The following is a 14,869-nucleotide window of genomic DNA, read 5'->3' on the forward strand; positions in this document are numbered from 1 at the left end:
GGCAATCTATACTCATTTGTCTTCTCCAGTGAATGTGTATAGAACTCTTAACGCAATCTACGCTTTGTTCTTTCATTTATTCATCACCCTAACAATGATCATCCCTCACAAACGCATAATGGTCTTGCTCATCCTCTTATCTTTTTCATTCACACTCCTCTTATCGCATGATGTTTTCTCTCCATTACCTTCGCTGCTGTCTCTCTGGGTGTCCCTCTCCACTCATGCTGTTCCTCCTTCTCTCTCTGTTTGTGTCTGACGTCATGGCAACCGCAGTATATGAGCATTAAATTTTTTTTTTTTTTTTTTATCATTCTATGTCAATGTATCAAAAATGACAGGACAGCTGGACGGACAAGGAATAAAGAGTAAAAGTCACAAATCGAGCCACACCCACACAATATGACATTCAGGGTGCATGCTCTATCGAGGCTCTGCAAGCCGTGGGCAAGGTCGGCTTTGGGCTGCAGCATTTTTATTGATGTGACTCACTGTGGCATGGTGCAGTAAAATGAGTGTTCAAGCATGGAGAGGGGGTTAAAATAGCCAAACCGCCATTGCGAAAGAGTCAAGAGTGCTGAGGTGGAAGCAGAAAAGGGTAAGAGGGGAACAAAGATCAAAGATATACGGTACTCTGACATGCTTGTATATTATTATTCATACAATGGGTTCATCTGCACAGTCATGTGTTTCAATACATGACCAGTATAAACTAGCCTGCTTGCTTTGAAAAAGGTCAACATGTTTCTCTACTAATGCTTATGGCCATAGTTTGCAAGAGTGCTGAACTGCAATGCATCATGAAAAGCCAGTGTGTATTTGCGTGTGTGTAGGGGTGTGTGTGTGTGTGTGTGTGTGTGTTTGGTAGTGGTGGTGGTTTGCCCTTCCACAATATGAGCAAAATATGTCACTTATACCCCACTGCAATGTGCGACCAAAATTGTTTGATTAAAATGTCTTATTATTATTATCATTAAAAATGAATTTAAGATTTTCACCTCTTGCAAGGCAATACACCATTGCATGATTTCTATCTTATATTCTATTACACTGATTTTGTCCTCCGCAGAAGAAAAAAAAAATTAAGCATTACTCGTGTGATGGTGATGATAGGAAGGACGCCTATAACGTGACTTTTTTCTCTCTCTCTATGGCTAAACTGTAACCAACGAGTCTGAGCATTAGAGTCATCTCGTGGAATAAAATAGTATTGCATCCTGCTTAACAGCAAAACTGGTGATAGTATATGACATACTATGTAGTTGGTAATAGCACTAAAACTGACAAAATACCAACTCTGAAATGTGAAGTAAAATAGTTAAACATTCCACAAATGTTTTTTCACCCCACCGTCAATTATATGATACCCGTTTTGATAACTTGGCAGAATGACAAAAACTTATGACAACAATATAGCCTCTCTTTTTAATGAATTCATGTGCAGTAGTATACACATACTGAGAATACTAATTAAGAAAAATAAATAAAAAGCTAAACTGTTGGCCCTCTGTTTATTGTTGTTTTAAATTTAGATTGAAATGTTAAGGCCTGAAAATTGTGGCTTCTGAGATGCCATTTAAAAAAAAAAATAATAATAATAACCCATTCGCAATCACCCTGGAGCAACATCATCAACAGTATTCTGAAGTAAAGCCATGCAGGCCCAGCAGGCCATTGACGTCAAGGCTGAACTGGAAAAGCGAAAAGGAGGGAAATTTGTTTGGTTCACATCCCACTTTAGAAAGACCCAAGATCAAGATCAAGATGAATCTACATGTCAGTTCTACCTCTCTATTTTTTAGGTATTTATTTGTTATAGGCCTAACTGGTGCGATTTATGGGGGCTGATCAGACATACTGTATTCATTTCATATGACTGCAATCCTACGTGATTACTGGAGATGTTTGACTCTTTTATCAATCAAACACAGCCCTACAGTCTCATGACTATTTACTTATTATAACTGGTGCGATTTATGGGGGCTGATCAGTCATACTGCATTCATTTCATATGACTGCAATCCAGTGTGATTACTGGAGATGTTTGACTCTTTTATCAATCAAACACAGCCCTGCAGTCTCATGACTCCATGCAATCTTAGCGCAAAATCACACAGAAGCCAAGTTTTCATATATTAAAAGAGCTTTGTCATGCACTGACACCTGTATCCGCATTAACAAGTTCAAAATGAATTACGACCACACGGCTTGCTTCCTACACGTCTCATCCGCACAGAGACATTAAAAGCACAAAATTACACTCTACTGGTTAACTCTGAACCTACGGGCAACAATAAGTTTGCAGTTAATGAATGTCATTATTCAGTATGCCTCCCTAGAATAGTATACATAGTTTTATTGTGATCTGCAAACAAATAACAGCGAAGTAGTAATTTCAGAAAGTGTCTTCCCTAAAACAGGAACAAAACAAGCACATTTTTGGAGTCCTCCCTCCAGGCGGTCTAAAAGAAAAATCGGCATTTCAGATAAGAGTAACTGTATGGCATTTGAAAGATACAAGAAGCTGTCAAGTAAATCAGTGTTTGCAAAAGAATGTGAATGCTATTTCAATGAAAATTATCATTTGATTTTTATTTAATCGTATATATGTGAGTTGTGACAAAACTTGTCAGTACAGTTTATCGCTACCAACCTCTGGTTATTATAGTCAGAACAGTAGACGTCATCTTGGTTCGCCATTTCTATCGCTGGATCGGTTTATTTTTCTGTTTAGAAGTTAAAAAGTCAACAGTTGTACATTGAGCTGGACTGAAAGAAAATGAATGAATTTAATTATGCTACGTCACCTCTTGCTGCGCGGAAGAATACTGTCACCGAGACCTGTCTGTTCCGGGATGTGGAACTACTTCCTCGAAATGGCTGTGGTGAAACAAGCGTTGAAAGGTGCAAGGATACAGCGGAGCAACACGTCGCTAGCAGGTGCATGAAAGCTCATCCAGTTTTCAAGTCCCAAGAGAGGCGCGTCATGTCGCGGCAATCGGTGTTTTCATCTTTTCGTTCAGTTTGAACAACAAGGCTGCTGCCAACCACGCGCCTGCTTTCACACTTGACGGATGTCACGGTAAGTTTGGCTAGCTTGCTAATGTCTGACACGTAATTGCTAGCCAGATGCTAATGCTAGGTAACAGCTGACAACAGAATGAACACATTGTCTTGATCTTTAAAATGCATGCTACCACCTGGACTATTTCTTAATTTCTTCTTCGGTGCTTCATAACGAGTGCCGGATATATCTATGGGCTTTAAAGTGGCATGATATAAAAAGTAATGCTATATTTAGCAAGCGCGACACTGTTTTGACGTCATCCTGGGACCAGAGTCGTTTGACGTCATCTAATGATGCCATTGGTCATGACATGTCCATTTGGTTTCTCTTTCTGACACTTGGTGTATAGCTTTTCTTCGGTCTTCATGTACAATTAATTGGCACTTGAAAAGCTTACATTACTACGTATGTAACAGTATTCGAGCTACGCTTCATCCTTATTGATACCACGAATCAATTGTTTTGAAATTTCAGTGAGTGCTACCTGTGCATTATGATGATGAAGTAGATTCTTATTTAAATTGTGTTTCATTATTCCGCTCACGCTAAACACCATTACCATGTGTGGGTGGCCATATCCACTACTAGATGAAAGCATGAGTCACCAGTGTTGTGCTTACCGTGTATGCAACATGCATGCGGAATTATAGAAGCACAGTCAAAGTCACATCCTATGCACACAGAGCCATCTTGCTAAATGCTGTTTTCCCAGAGCAAATAAAGGTGGGGGCACAATCTCAATATAGTTTGATGAGACTTATGTGAAGTCACCTTTGGATTTTTTGGAAAACCTGTCTGCTAAAATTGCAGTTGAATCAGGGACAGTGGAGATATTCAATGGAAAATAAAAATCATACATTAAAAAATCATGCATTGACCACCTACTGCTTTGTTGTTGTCAAAAATGTGGAAATGTCCAAATCTGCTTCGGAAATCAAATTTGCCAATATGTTAACTGCACGTTAACTGCACATATTAAAGTTTGTTTTACCTACCAATTTATTTTCATTGATGTTGTCTTCTGTTTTACAATACAGGACCTTTTTAAATAGTGTTTTAAAATTGTTAGTGGGCATACTGTAAACACAATTTAACCAAAGTTAAGATTTCAAAATGTCAATGATGAAATCATAATTAGATGGTGATGTGCCACGCAGATGCTCTAAACCTGTCAAGTGCAGTGAAACCCCCCACTTATTGCTACTGATGTGGTCACATAACAGCACACCTTGGCAATCCGCCTTGTGAATACATTTGTATTTTAACGTGATTCAGATTTTGTTTGTTCTTAGTTTCTTCACTGTTTCCAAATATTATGACTTAAAATCAAAGCACAAATGGGCTATCTTCAATGTTTACTTTTAGTTTTACACATTAATATTTTAGACAAACTTTTCTATTTGGGATACATATGTGCAACAGTTTTTCAGAGTACTTCTGTCACACTGGATTTCTTGGCAGGTGATTAAAGGGTATGTCGGGGCGTAGCTCTCAAATCCCAGTACTTCTGAGTTACATATCCCCAGAAGCTGCTTGGCCATCCTCCCATGCTTAAATTGATTTCTCATCTCTTTTAAGTCCTAAATCCTCCTTAGGATGTAGCTGAATGAATCATTTCTGCTGCAGCCTCTTGCATGTCATTCTTGATGCGCTGGTTTGTGTGTGGTTGCATGTTTGTCAGTGAGGCATCGTACGTTTGTAGTTAGTTGGTTAACTACATACGTCTGTATCACTATGACGGAGGTGTATTTACAAAGCTTCCAATGAAGTTTAAAATAAACCTTTAAAAATTAGTATTTGTTATTTCTGCTTTAGAAAAAATGCTAAATGATTATTATAATTCTGCAGAGAGTCAGTGGGGGAAAGTGATGTGTAAGTCAAAGTTGAATTCACAATCAGTTCCCAAGTTGAACAGAGCCTGCTTTGTCATTTGTTGATGATTGCAAATCCTGCCAAAGGGCTGCTAATGTGGAAAACAGAATGTGAAGAAAAGTTGAAGCAAGTAATTATTCTCTTGTGAGAACACTAGTCATGTGATCATGAGAGGAGGTGTCCTCTTTTTCTTCCTCACAGCTTCTGTTATTCAAACAAGTTAGTTTCCTCAATATTCCCAGAGTCCTTCACATTTGAACAAGCAGCTAATTGAACAAAAATTTGTATGCTGTTTTGTGTTAGGCAGGTCCTGGAACTACTGCTCCACCTGACTTGAGTGACTTCAGTCTTCGGATAGAGAAGACCTCACTCTTAACGGGCAAATCCATGTCAGGTATTTATTTTTTTATTCGCTTTCCAAACCACATCTATTTAGATAGCCTGTTTCTTTTTCACCCATGTCTTTTGCAGCTGTTTTTATTATTGAGTGTCTATATTTCAGGCACGTACACTCCGGCCCCTGGTGGGCCCTTCTCAGCTCTCACTCCAAGCATGTGGCCCCAGGATATTTTAGCAAAGTACCATCAAGTAAGCACATGAGTTCTTTTTTGCACAATGCTTTTGATTGGTGATTCTTAAAACCTGTGCAGTGACACACTAATGTACCGTGGGAAGTTATTTGCTACAACATAATGTTCAACTATTTATTTGTAGAAACTGACTGAACAATTAATTGCTCCTTTACTAGATGGGAGAAAGAACATATAGTTAACCATTGTGTCTAGAGGTGGGAATCTTTGAGCGCTTAACAATTCGATTATGATTCAGAGGCTCTGATTCGATAATAAATCGATTATTGATGTCTCCCCGATTTTATTTCAGCATCAAGTTAACGGTTAAAAACAGTAAATAAAATACTGAAGTCCCCATTCTGCATCATAGCTTTAAACTACATTCAATTAATTTAATGATGTGAATCAACCGTTAAAGTTGTTAAAATTGCTCCCATTATTCCATAATTTCCCTTCTGTCTACCGTATTTTTTCGGACTATAAGTCACAGTTTTTCCTCATAGTTTGGCTGGGGGTGCGACTTATACTCAGGAGTGACTCATGTGTGAACGTATTAACACATTATTATATAATTTCACATGTTATTTTGGTGTTTTGGAGTGACACTGATGGTTTGGTAAACTTGTTCGCATGTTCTTTATGCTTTAGTTATCTGAATAACTCATAATAGCTGTGTTACGTTTACGTACTGGACACGTTTGCATTTTGTTGTTCATGCATCGTGTAACATTAACATACTGTACACTTATTCAGCATGTTGTTCTATATTGTATTTTAAATTGATTTTCAAGATGACATATCTGTTCTATGTGTTGGATTTTATCAAGTAAATTTCCGCCAAAATGCGACTTATACTCCGGTGCGACATATATACTTTTTTCCCTCTTCGTTGGGCATTTTATGGCTGGTGCGACTTATACTCAGGTGCGACTTATAGTCCGAAAAATACGGTACTTTCGACATGTCAAAGTTTTAAAACTGTTTCATCATTTAAACATAGGTTCTAGTTAAGATTTTGCCAATTTAGGAGTATTTTAGTTCAAAAGTAAATTAGATTCGCTACAACAGAGCCATCCAGAGAAGTCGAATGCTTTAAGATTGCAGCTGTTTACTAACGCGGCAACTACTAAACGGCAAGTATGTCATTTCGCATCTAGTTCTCTTTACATGTTCTAACACCGCCATCGTCTGTCAATTTGCATCTAGTTCTACATATATGTGATATCTACCGTAGCAGTATGTGGCTGTATGTTTGTAGCAATTTAGCAACTGGCCGTTGTTTGAAGCAGCTGTCGGCCGCAGTCAGGTATTATTGTTTTTTTTTAATCTAACAGCATGAGTTGAACATGATATTTACTTTCGGTCCGTTCCTCATTGCGTCCCGAAGACTGTGTTTTAGTTCAGCTTTACCTGGTATTGATCAATAATCGGAATTTAGATGTTTGTGAATCGTTCTCGAATCTTCCACGGCCGAATCGCAAATAATCTAAGAATCAGAAATTTCGCACGCCTCTAATTGTGTCCCACTTTTCATAATCTTGGTTTTGTCACGGCGTGACATGAGATTTATCTCGTAAAATGTGTGCCTATGCTCAATAAATGATGGGAAACACTGGATTAAGTAACAAACATCCCAGTCTATGAGACATCCTGTCACATTTTCCTTCCAGCCAAATTTAATTGATGTTTTACCCTCTACAGAAAGACAACTTGGAACAGAATGAACTCAAGTATGATGAGTTTGGCTTCAGAGTGGATGTAGAAGGTAATGTTTGACTCGCATAGATAGGCTAATTTCTTTGCTTGGGAAGTTACTCTGATGCTAAATGGGAAACATTTTGTGGAAAGGAAAGTTGGGTTAACAGTATTTGCTGTGACCTCTGTACAGTTTGGGGAAGACTTTTCGAGTGGACGACTTCGATATATCCTTTTAGCAATTAAAATTTCCTTACATTGTTTCTGTCTCATACAGAAACTGATGAACCAAGTCCATGGCTGGGCACTGAAGGCTCACCACAACGTGAAAACCCTCAGCAAAGGTTGCGGTGGCAAGCCCATTTGGAGTTCACGCATAATCACACAGTAGGTGATCTTACATGGGAGCTAATTGCACCAGTCCTTACACGATCTGAACGTTTGCGGGGTCTCGTACTGGGCGGCATTCCTCATAGCATGAGGCCACAGGTAATTGGCTTGTGCTAGATTTCCCTGTAAAAATGATCAGCATGTGGAAATTACTTCCAAATGATAACACATATGTTTTTCTCTAAGCTATGGATGCGTCTGTCTGGAGCACTTCAAAAGAAGAGGACCTCTGAGATCTCTTACAAAGAAATAATCAAGAACAGCTCAAATGATGACACCTCCAATGCTAAACAGGTCAGATCCCCAAAAAATGTGCACATTATACCATCTAAATCTAATTTTAAATTTGATGACAAAGTTGAATGTAGCATATAAAATTATGATTAATAACTAAAGTTGTTTCCACTATTTTTTAAAAATTATTTCCCTTAGATAGAGAAGGACTTATTGCGGACAATGCCTACTAATGTGTGCTTCAGTAACCTAACAAGTGTTGGGGTTCCACGGCTGCGGCGGGTACTTCGTGCTTTGGCCTGGCTTTACCCTGATATTGGGTACTGTCAGGGAACTGGCATGGTAAATGCTTATCTCCAAATCTATTCCAGATTTACTCCTTTCTCTATCTATGCAGATTAGTGAATTTCTCTCCAATTCAGGTTGTTTCCTGTCTGTTGCTCTTTATGGAGGAGGAGGATGTGCTGTGGATGATGTGTGCCCTGATTGAAGACCTCCTCCCTCCATCGTACTTCTCTTCCACACTTTTGGGTGTCCAAACAGACCAAAGAGTGCTTCGCCAGCTCATTGTTCAGTACTTGCCAGCCCTTGACCGCCTTTTGCAGGAGCATGACATTGGTAAATGTTGTTTAGCTGAAATGAAGGAACTAGGCAAAGAGCTAGAGGTGGGAATCTTGGGGCACCTAACAATTCGATTACGATTCAAAGGCTACGATTCGATTATATATCCATTATTGATCCCCAGCTTTTAACTGCTTTTAATGTTTCGTACCTGAGTTACAAAAATTGTACAAATATCACCTCAGGCTTAAATAAACTACTATTTCAGTATCAAGTTAACAGTTGAAAACAGTATATAAAATACTCGAGTCCCCATTCTGTATCAGCATCTTTAAACTACATTCAATTAATTTAATGTTGTGAATCAACAGTTAAAGTTGTTAAAAATGCTTCCATTATTCCATGATTTCCCTTATGTCTTTCGATATGTGAAAGTTTTAGAACTGTTTCAACATTTAAAGATAGATTCAAGTCAAGATTTTGCAGATTTAGGAGTATTTTAGATAAAAAGTTAATTAGGTTCGCTCGGAAGGTAGACTACAACAGCCTTTCAAAGAAGTCTACTGCTTTAAGATGGCGGCTGTTTACTAACGCCGGCAAGTCCATCATTTCGCATCTTGTTCTCTATACATGTGCTGTTAACGCCGCTGAGTGCATCATTTCGCATCTAGTTCTATATACAGTGGGGAGAACAAGTATTTGATTCAATGCCGATTTTGCTTGTTTTCCCACTTGCAAGCCATGTAGAGGTCTGTAATTTGTATCATAAGTTCTCTTCAACTGTGAGGGACGGAATCTAAGCCAAATAAACAGAAAATCACATTGTATGATTTTTAAATAATAAATTTGCATTTAATTGCATGAAATAAGTATTTGGTACATCACAAAAATCGAACTTAATATTTGGTACAGAAACCTTTGTTTGCTATTACAGATACCAAACGTTTCCTGTAGTCCTTGACAAGGTTTGCACACACTGCAGCAGGGATTTTGGCCCACTCCTCCATGCAGATCTTCTCCAGAGCCTTCAGGTTTCGGGGTTGCTGCCGGGCAACACGGACTTTCAGCTCCCTCCATAGATTTTCTATTGGGTTCAGATCTGGTGACTGGCTAGGTCACTCCAGGACCTTAAGATGCTTCTTACGGAGCCACTCTTTAGTTGCCTTGGCTGTGTGCTTTGGGTCGTTGTCATGCTGGAAGACCCAGCCACGACCCATCTTCAGGGCTCTCACTGAAGGAAGGAGGTTGTCAGCCAAGATCTGGCGATACATAGCCCCATCCATCCTCCCCTCAATACGGTACCCTTGGCAGAGAAGCAGCCCCAAAAAATGTTTCCTCCTCCATGTTTCACAGTTGGGATGGTGTTCTTGGGGTTGTACTCATCCTTCTTTTTCCTCCATACACGACGAGCCGAGTTTAGACCAAAAATTTCAATTTTGGTCTCATCCGAACACATTACCTTCTCCCATTGCTCCTCTGGATCATCCAGATGGTCAGTGGCAAACTTCAGACGTGTCTGGACATGCACTGGCTTCAGCAGCGGGACCTTGCGTGCGCTGTAGGATTTTAATCCATGACGGCGTAATGTGTTTCCGATGGTTTTCTTCGAGACTGTGGTTCCAGCTCTCTTCACGTCATTGACCAGGTCCTGCTGTGTAGTTCTGGGCTGATCCCTCACCTTCCTCATGATCAGTGATGCCCCACAAGGTGAGATCTTGCATGGAGCCCCAGAACGAGGCAGATTAACCGTCAACTTGAACTTCTTCCATTTTCTAATAATCGCTCCAACAGTAGCCCATCCCAGCCTTGTGCAGGTCAAAATTTTATCCCTGATGTCCTTACACAGCTCTTTGGTCTTGGCTGTTGTGGAGAGGTTGGAGTTTGTTTGTTTGAGCATGTGAACAGGTGTCTTTTATACAGGTAACAAGTTCAAACAGGTGCAGTCACTTCCGGTAATGAGTGGAGAACAGGAGGGGTTCTTAAAAAAGAACTAAGAGCCGAAATATTTACTAGTTGGTAATGTATCAAATACTTATTTCATGCAGTTAAATACAAATGTATTATTTAAAAATTATACTATGAGATTTTCTGGATTTTTGTATTAGATTCTGTCCGTCACAGTTGAAGAGAACTTATGATACAAATTACAGACCTCTACATGGCTTGCAAGTGGGAAAACCAGCAAAATCGGCAGTGTATCAAATACTTGTTCTCCCCACTGTACGTGTGATAACTAACATAGTATTATGTAGATGTAGTTTTTTCCAAAGCTGTTTGGGCGTGGTTTGAAGCGGCTGTCAGCTGCAGTCGGGTATTTTTTATTTTTTTGTCTAGAGGCATAAGTTGTCGGTCCGTTCCTCATTGTCGAAGACCGCGCTGACTGTGATTTAGTTCCACTTTATTTGGCATATTTCAATAATCAGCATTTGGATCTTTATGAATCGTTCTCGAATCTTCCACGACCGAATCTCGAATAATCTAAGAATCAGAAATTTTGCACGCCTCTACAGAGCATTACTTTAAAAAAAAAAAAAAAAAGTAAAACCTACTGGACTGTCTCAGGAAATTAGAATACACAATATTCTAATTTTTTGAGACAGTCCTGTGTATATATACAGGACTGTCTCAGGAAATTAGAATACACAATATTCTAATTTCCTGAGACAGTCCTGTGTATATATACAGGACTGTCTCAGGAAATTAGAATACACAATATTCTAATTTCCTGAGACAGTCAGGAAATTAGAATATTGTGTATTCTAATTTCCTGAGACAGTCCTGTATATATACACAGGACTGTCTCAAAAAATTAGAATATTGTGTATTCTAATTTTCTGAGACAGTCCAGTAGAGGTACATATTGAAAGTGTACTAAATGTGGTCATTTCCTCCCTGTTCATTTAGAACTGTCGCTGATTACATTACACTGGTTCCTGACATCCTTTGCTAGTGTGGTGGACATCCGATTGCTGCTCAGGATATGGGACCTACTTTTCTACCAGGGGTCCATAGTGCTATTTCAAATCACACTGGGCATGCTCAAGATAAAGGTGTTTACTGAGATTTGATATATTGCCATCTTTATTACTCTTAATCCTTACAAATGGATCTCTGCTATGTTTTAGGAGGAGGAGCTTATATCGTCGGGGAATTCTGCGTCCATTTTTAACACTCTGTCTGACTTGCCAAGCCAGTTGAGAGATGGGCCTGCAGTTCTTGGGGAAGCTATGAGGCTAGCAGGAAATCTGTCCCAGGACACACTCGACGCACACCGGCACAAGCACCTTGCCTACATCCTAAATGAACAGGCCCAGCTCAACAGTGGAAACACACCGCTCAATTCTAATTTCAACAAGGTTAGCCATTTAAGACTAGACTTCATTTGCATGAAGTGGAACCTCGACAAGAAAATTTGAGATACAGCAGTATTTTAAATGGTGACATACTTTATAACATACTTGGTGTTTGTGCCTGTGCAGGTGGTGAGGAGACAGTCTTTGCGTAGAAAGTCCACTCTTACCTCTCTGCTATTTGGGGAAGATGAGGCCGAAGCTCTCAAGTCCAAAAATATCAAGCAGACTGAGCTGGTTGCAGCCCTTAGAGAGGCCATAACACGCACTTCAGAGCATTTCCACTGCCTTGACCCACGTCACTCCAGCGCTGTGAGTTCACAACACTGCATTGCTGAATCACTGTTGTTTGACTTTCCTCTTGCAGAGTATCAAGTCACTAAAGCAGACTTGTAGGCACAATCATGTCACAATCAATTTCACTCATCTTGCCACTGTAGGAGCTGACACCTGACTACTCCATGGAGAGCCACCAGCAGGACCATGAAAATTTCCTAGTGGTGTCCCGAAACCGACGGAGACGAGCGAAGGCGTTGTTGGATTTTGAGCGGCATGATGATGATGAGTTGGGCTTCAGGAAGAATGACATCATCACTGTAAGATATTGCACACTAATGCATATATAACATTATTAACTATAAACAAAATAGTGGACTGAGACAATTTGTGTTTATGGTACTCTCAGATCGTCTCACAGAGGGACGAACACTGCTGGGTTGGAGAGCTCAATGGCCTTCGAGGTGTGCATGTGTTTTCAGATGTATTTCCTGTTGTACTATGAGTCATCCTCTGTTGTAATTTTGTGTTGATCTCAATAGGCTGGTTCCCTGCAAAGTTTGTGGCAATCCTTGATGAAAGAAGTAAAGAGGTATAAAATTGTTTTTTCCCAAGATTTTTAATAATGCAATAGACCAGATTTTTATCTTTTATGACTTGTCGCTTTAATGTTCTGTATCTACAGTACTCGTTAGCAGGTGATGACTCTGTAACAGAAGCTGTGACTGATCTTGCCAGAGGGACTCTATGTCCAGCCCTGAAGGCCATTTTTCTGCATGGGCTCAAGAAACCTTCCATTTTGGGTGGGCCTTGTCACCCGTGGTTATTTATAGAAGAGGTATATTGTCAATGCCCTCCAATGCCAAATGTCATGTCACAACATCATTTTCTTTAGAACCGTTTCGATTTTAGTTAATCCCACCATCCCCTTTTAGGCAGCCAGCAGAGAGGTGGAGAGGGACTTTAACTCGGTCTACTCCAGACTGGTGTTGTGTAAAACCTACAGGTAAACGCATCCATTTTCTTTTTACCCAGACATTTTAACAGGAAATGACATCATTGAAGTTTGTGTGATGCAATCAAGTTCATCTTATTTGGAAATTGGAAGCAGTGGTGTAGTGTATATTGCAGATTAAATTTAAGGTGATATACATATACTTTTTAAAAATTCAGGTTAGATGAAGATGGGAAGGTTCTAACGCCAGAAGAGCTCCTTTACCGAGTGAGTAGGCATTCAATATACAGTAACGTATAGTAAGTTGATTATTGTTTTTGAAGAGGTCTGCTCTATCCTTTGTGGGAAACATATTTGCTGAAGTTAACAGAGCACTTCGGACTTTTAAGGAGAGTTTGTTGTCTGAGGACCCTCTTTGTTTTTTCCAGGCAGTGCAGTCAGTAAACATGAGCCATGACGTGGCTCACGTTCAGATGGATGTCAAGTTCAGGTCTCTTGTTTGCGTTGGTCTCAAGTGAGTACACGTGACCAGTACTGGAATTAAGGGATTGTTTCTATTTAGAGAGTAAAAAAAATAAGCCAAAATCAACATTAGAATATTAATGTACATGGTTTTCCTAACAGTGAGCAGGTGTTGCACCTATGGCTCGAGGTGCTGTGTTCTAGCATGGCGGCTGTAGAGAAATGGTATCATCCATGGTCATTTCTTCGCAGTCCTGGATGGGTTCAGATCAAATGTGAACTCAGGTAAGATTTTGACTATCTGGGATCTCTAGATATTAAACCTACATCGGCTGATAATTGTTCTTTTTCAATGTTGTGGGAGACGCTCTGCGAAAAATAATCTGATATGCATAATATCCATAAAAAGAAATTGTCCCTCTTTCCTCAGGGTCCTTTCAAAATTTGCCTTTAGTCTCTCTCAAGATTGTGAATTACCTGAGCAGAAAGAGGTAAGCTTAAAAAGTTACCACTGCATTAAGCAGCAAAGAACTAGTGTGGGATCTAATTGTTTATTTTGATTACTTTTTTTTTACTTTTGCTTTAGATTGTGTGATCGTGTTGCTTACTATGTCCATTCTATTTTAGGAAAAGGAGCAGAGGCCACTTAAAGAGGGTGTGCAGGACATGCTGGTGAAACATCATCTCTTCAGTTGGGACATTGATGGCTAGCAAACACTAAACAAAACTGCATTCCAACTGCTGTTTGTATCTAAGTATGTGTGTCTTAGAAGTTTATTTTTGTCTAATTCTTGAACACATTATGGACTGTATTATGCCCAATGGTAACCCATTTCAATTTCACCTAGCCCCCAATTTACCATAAACGGTCACGAGGTTACGTGACCTCAAATGTGCGTGCATTAAAATGCATCCTGTTTTTGTTTAATGTGATTTTGGAGGACATTTTGTGGATGTTTTACTATGAAGGTCAAACCAACTGAACCCGAAGTACAAAATAATCTGTATCCACTGGACTGCAGCACTTTTTCCAGACAGCCCCCTAAAAGTTTATCGTTGGCGCAAGAAGGAGACTTCAAAGACATTCTCTTTTGATGTCCAGCTATTGTTCTTCTGTGCTAAAACACTTGACTTTTCCATTTAACTCTCAACACTGAAACCAAAACAGAACATTCCTCAAAGTGGTTATGAATTATTTTTTGAGAAAGAATCACTTTGCTAAATGATTAAATACTAACCTTGCACATGCCAAGTATAGCCTTTACAAACTGTTATGTTGAAGTGGACGTGTATGAATGTGCACTACCAGAACAGTGTAGTGTTGAAGCAAAACAATTTTGTCCTGCAATGCAAATAAATGTTACCTCATTAGGTTTTTGGGGTGGATGTTAAAAAAAAAACAAAAAAAAACGTTTTGGAATACTATTACTTAGCA

The 14,869-nt window shown here is 39.4% G+C and overlaps 1 protein-coding gene and 1 long non-coding RNA gene across 2 annotated transcripts; one reads left to right on the forward strand and one right to left on the reverse strand.

Annotated features, from left to right (window-relative positions):
- Positions 1-1,971: 1,971 nt before the first annotated feature.
- LOC130932144 (uncharacterized) lies at positions 1,972-3,339 on the reverse strand. Its single transcript, XR_009067359.1, has 3 exons — positions 2,808-3,339; positions 2,654-2,726; positions 1,972-2,462 (listed from the first exon to the last, which is right to left on the reverse strand). It is a non-coding gene; the product is annotated as an uncharacterized LOC130932144 (long non-coding RNA).
- sgsm3 (small G protein signaling modulator 3) lies at positions 2,869-14,367 on the forward strand. Its single transcript, XM_057861566.1, has 21 exons — positions 2,869-3,082; positions 5,243-5,333; positions 5,442-5,527; positions 7,213-7,276; positions 7,484-7,695; positions 7,783-7,890; positions 8,029-8,172; positions 8,253-8,448; positions 11,296-11,441; positions 11,517-11,747; positions 11,871-12,053; positions 12,182-12,337; positions 12,427-12,481; positions 12,560-12,609; positions 12,703-12,855; positions 12,953-13,023; positions 13,191-13,239; positions 13,401-13,486; positions 13,597-13,719; positions 13,865-13,925; positions 14,062-14,367. The coding sequence occupies exons 2-21, from the start codon at positions 5,327-5,329 to the stop codon at positions 14,143-14,145; spliced, it is 2,265 nt and encodes a 754-aa protein (XP_057717549.1). The 5' UTR covers positions 2,869-3,082; positions 5,243-5,326; the 3' UTR covers positions 14,146-14,367.
- Positions 14,368-14,869: the final 502 nt, after the last annotated feature.

This window comes from Corythoichthys intestinalis, chromosome 16 (assembly GCF_030265065.1).
Source record: "Corythoichthys intestinalis isolate RoL2023-P3 chromosome 16, ASM3026506v1, whole genome shotgun sequence".
Lineage (NCBI taxonomy): Eukaryota > Metazoa > Chordata > Actinopteri > Syngnathiformes > Syngnathidae > Corythoichthys > Corythoichthys intestinalis.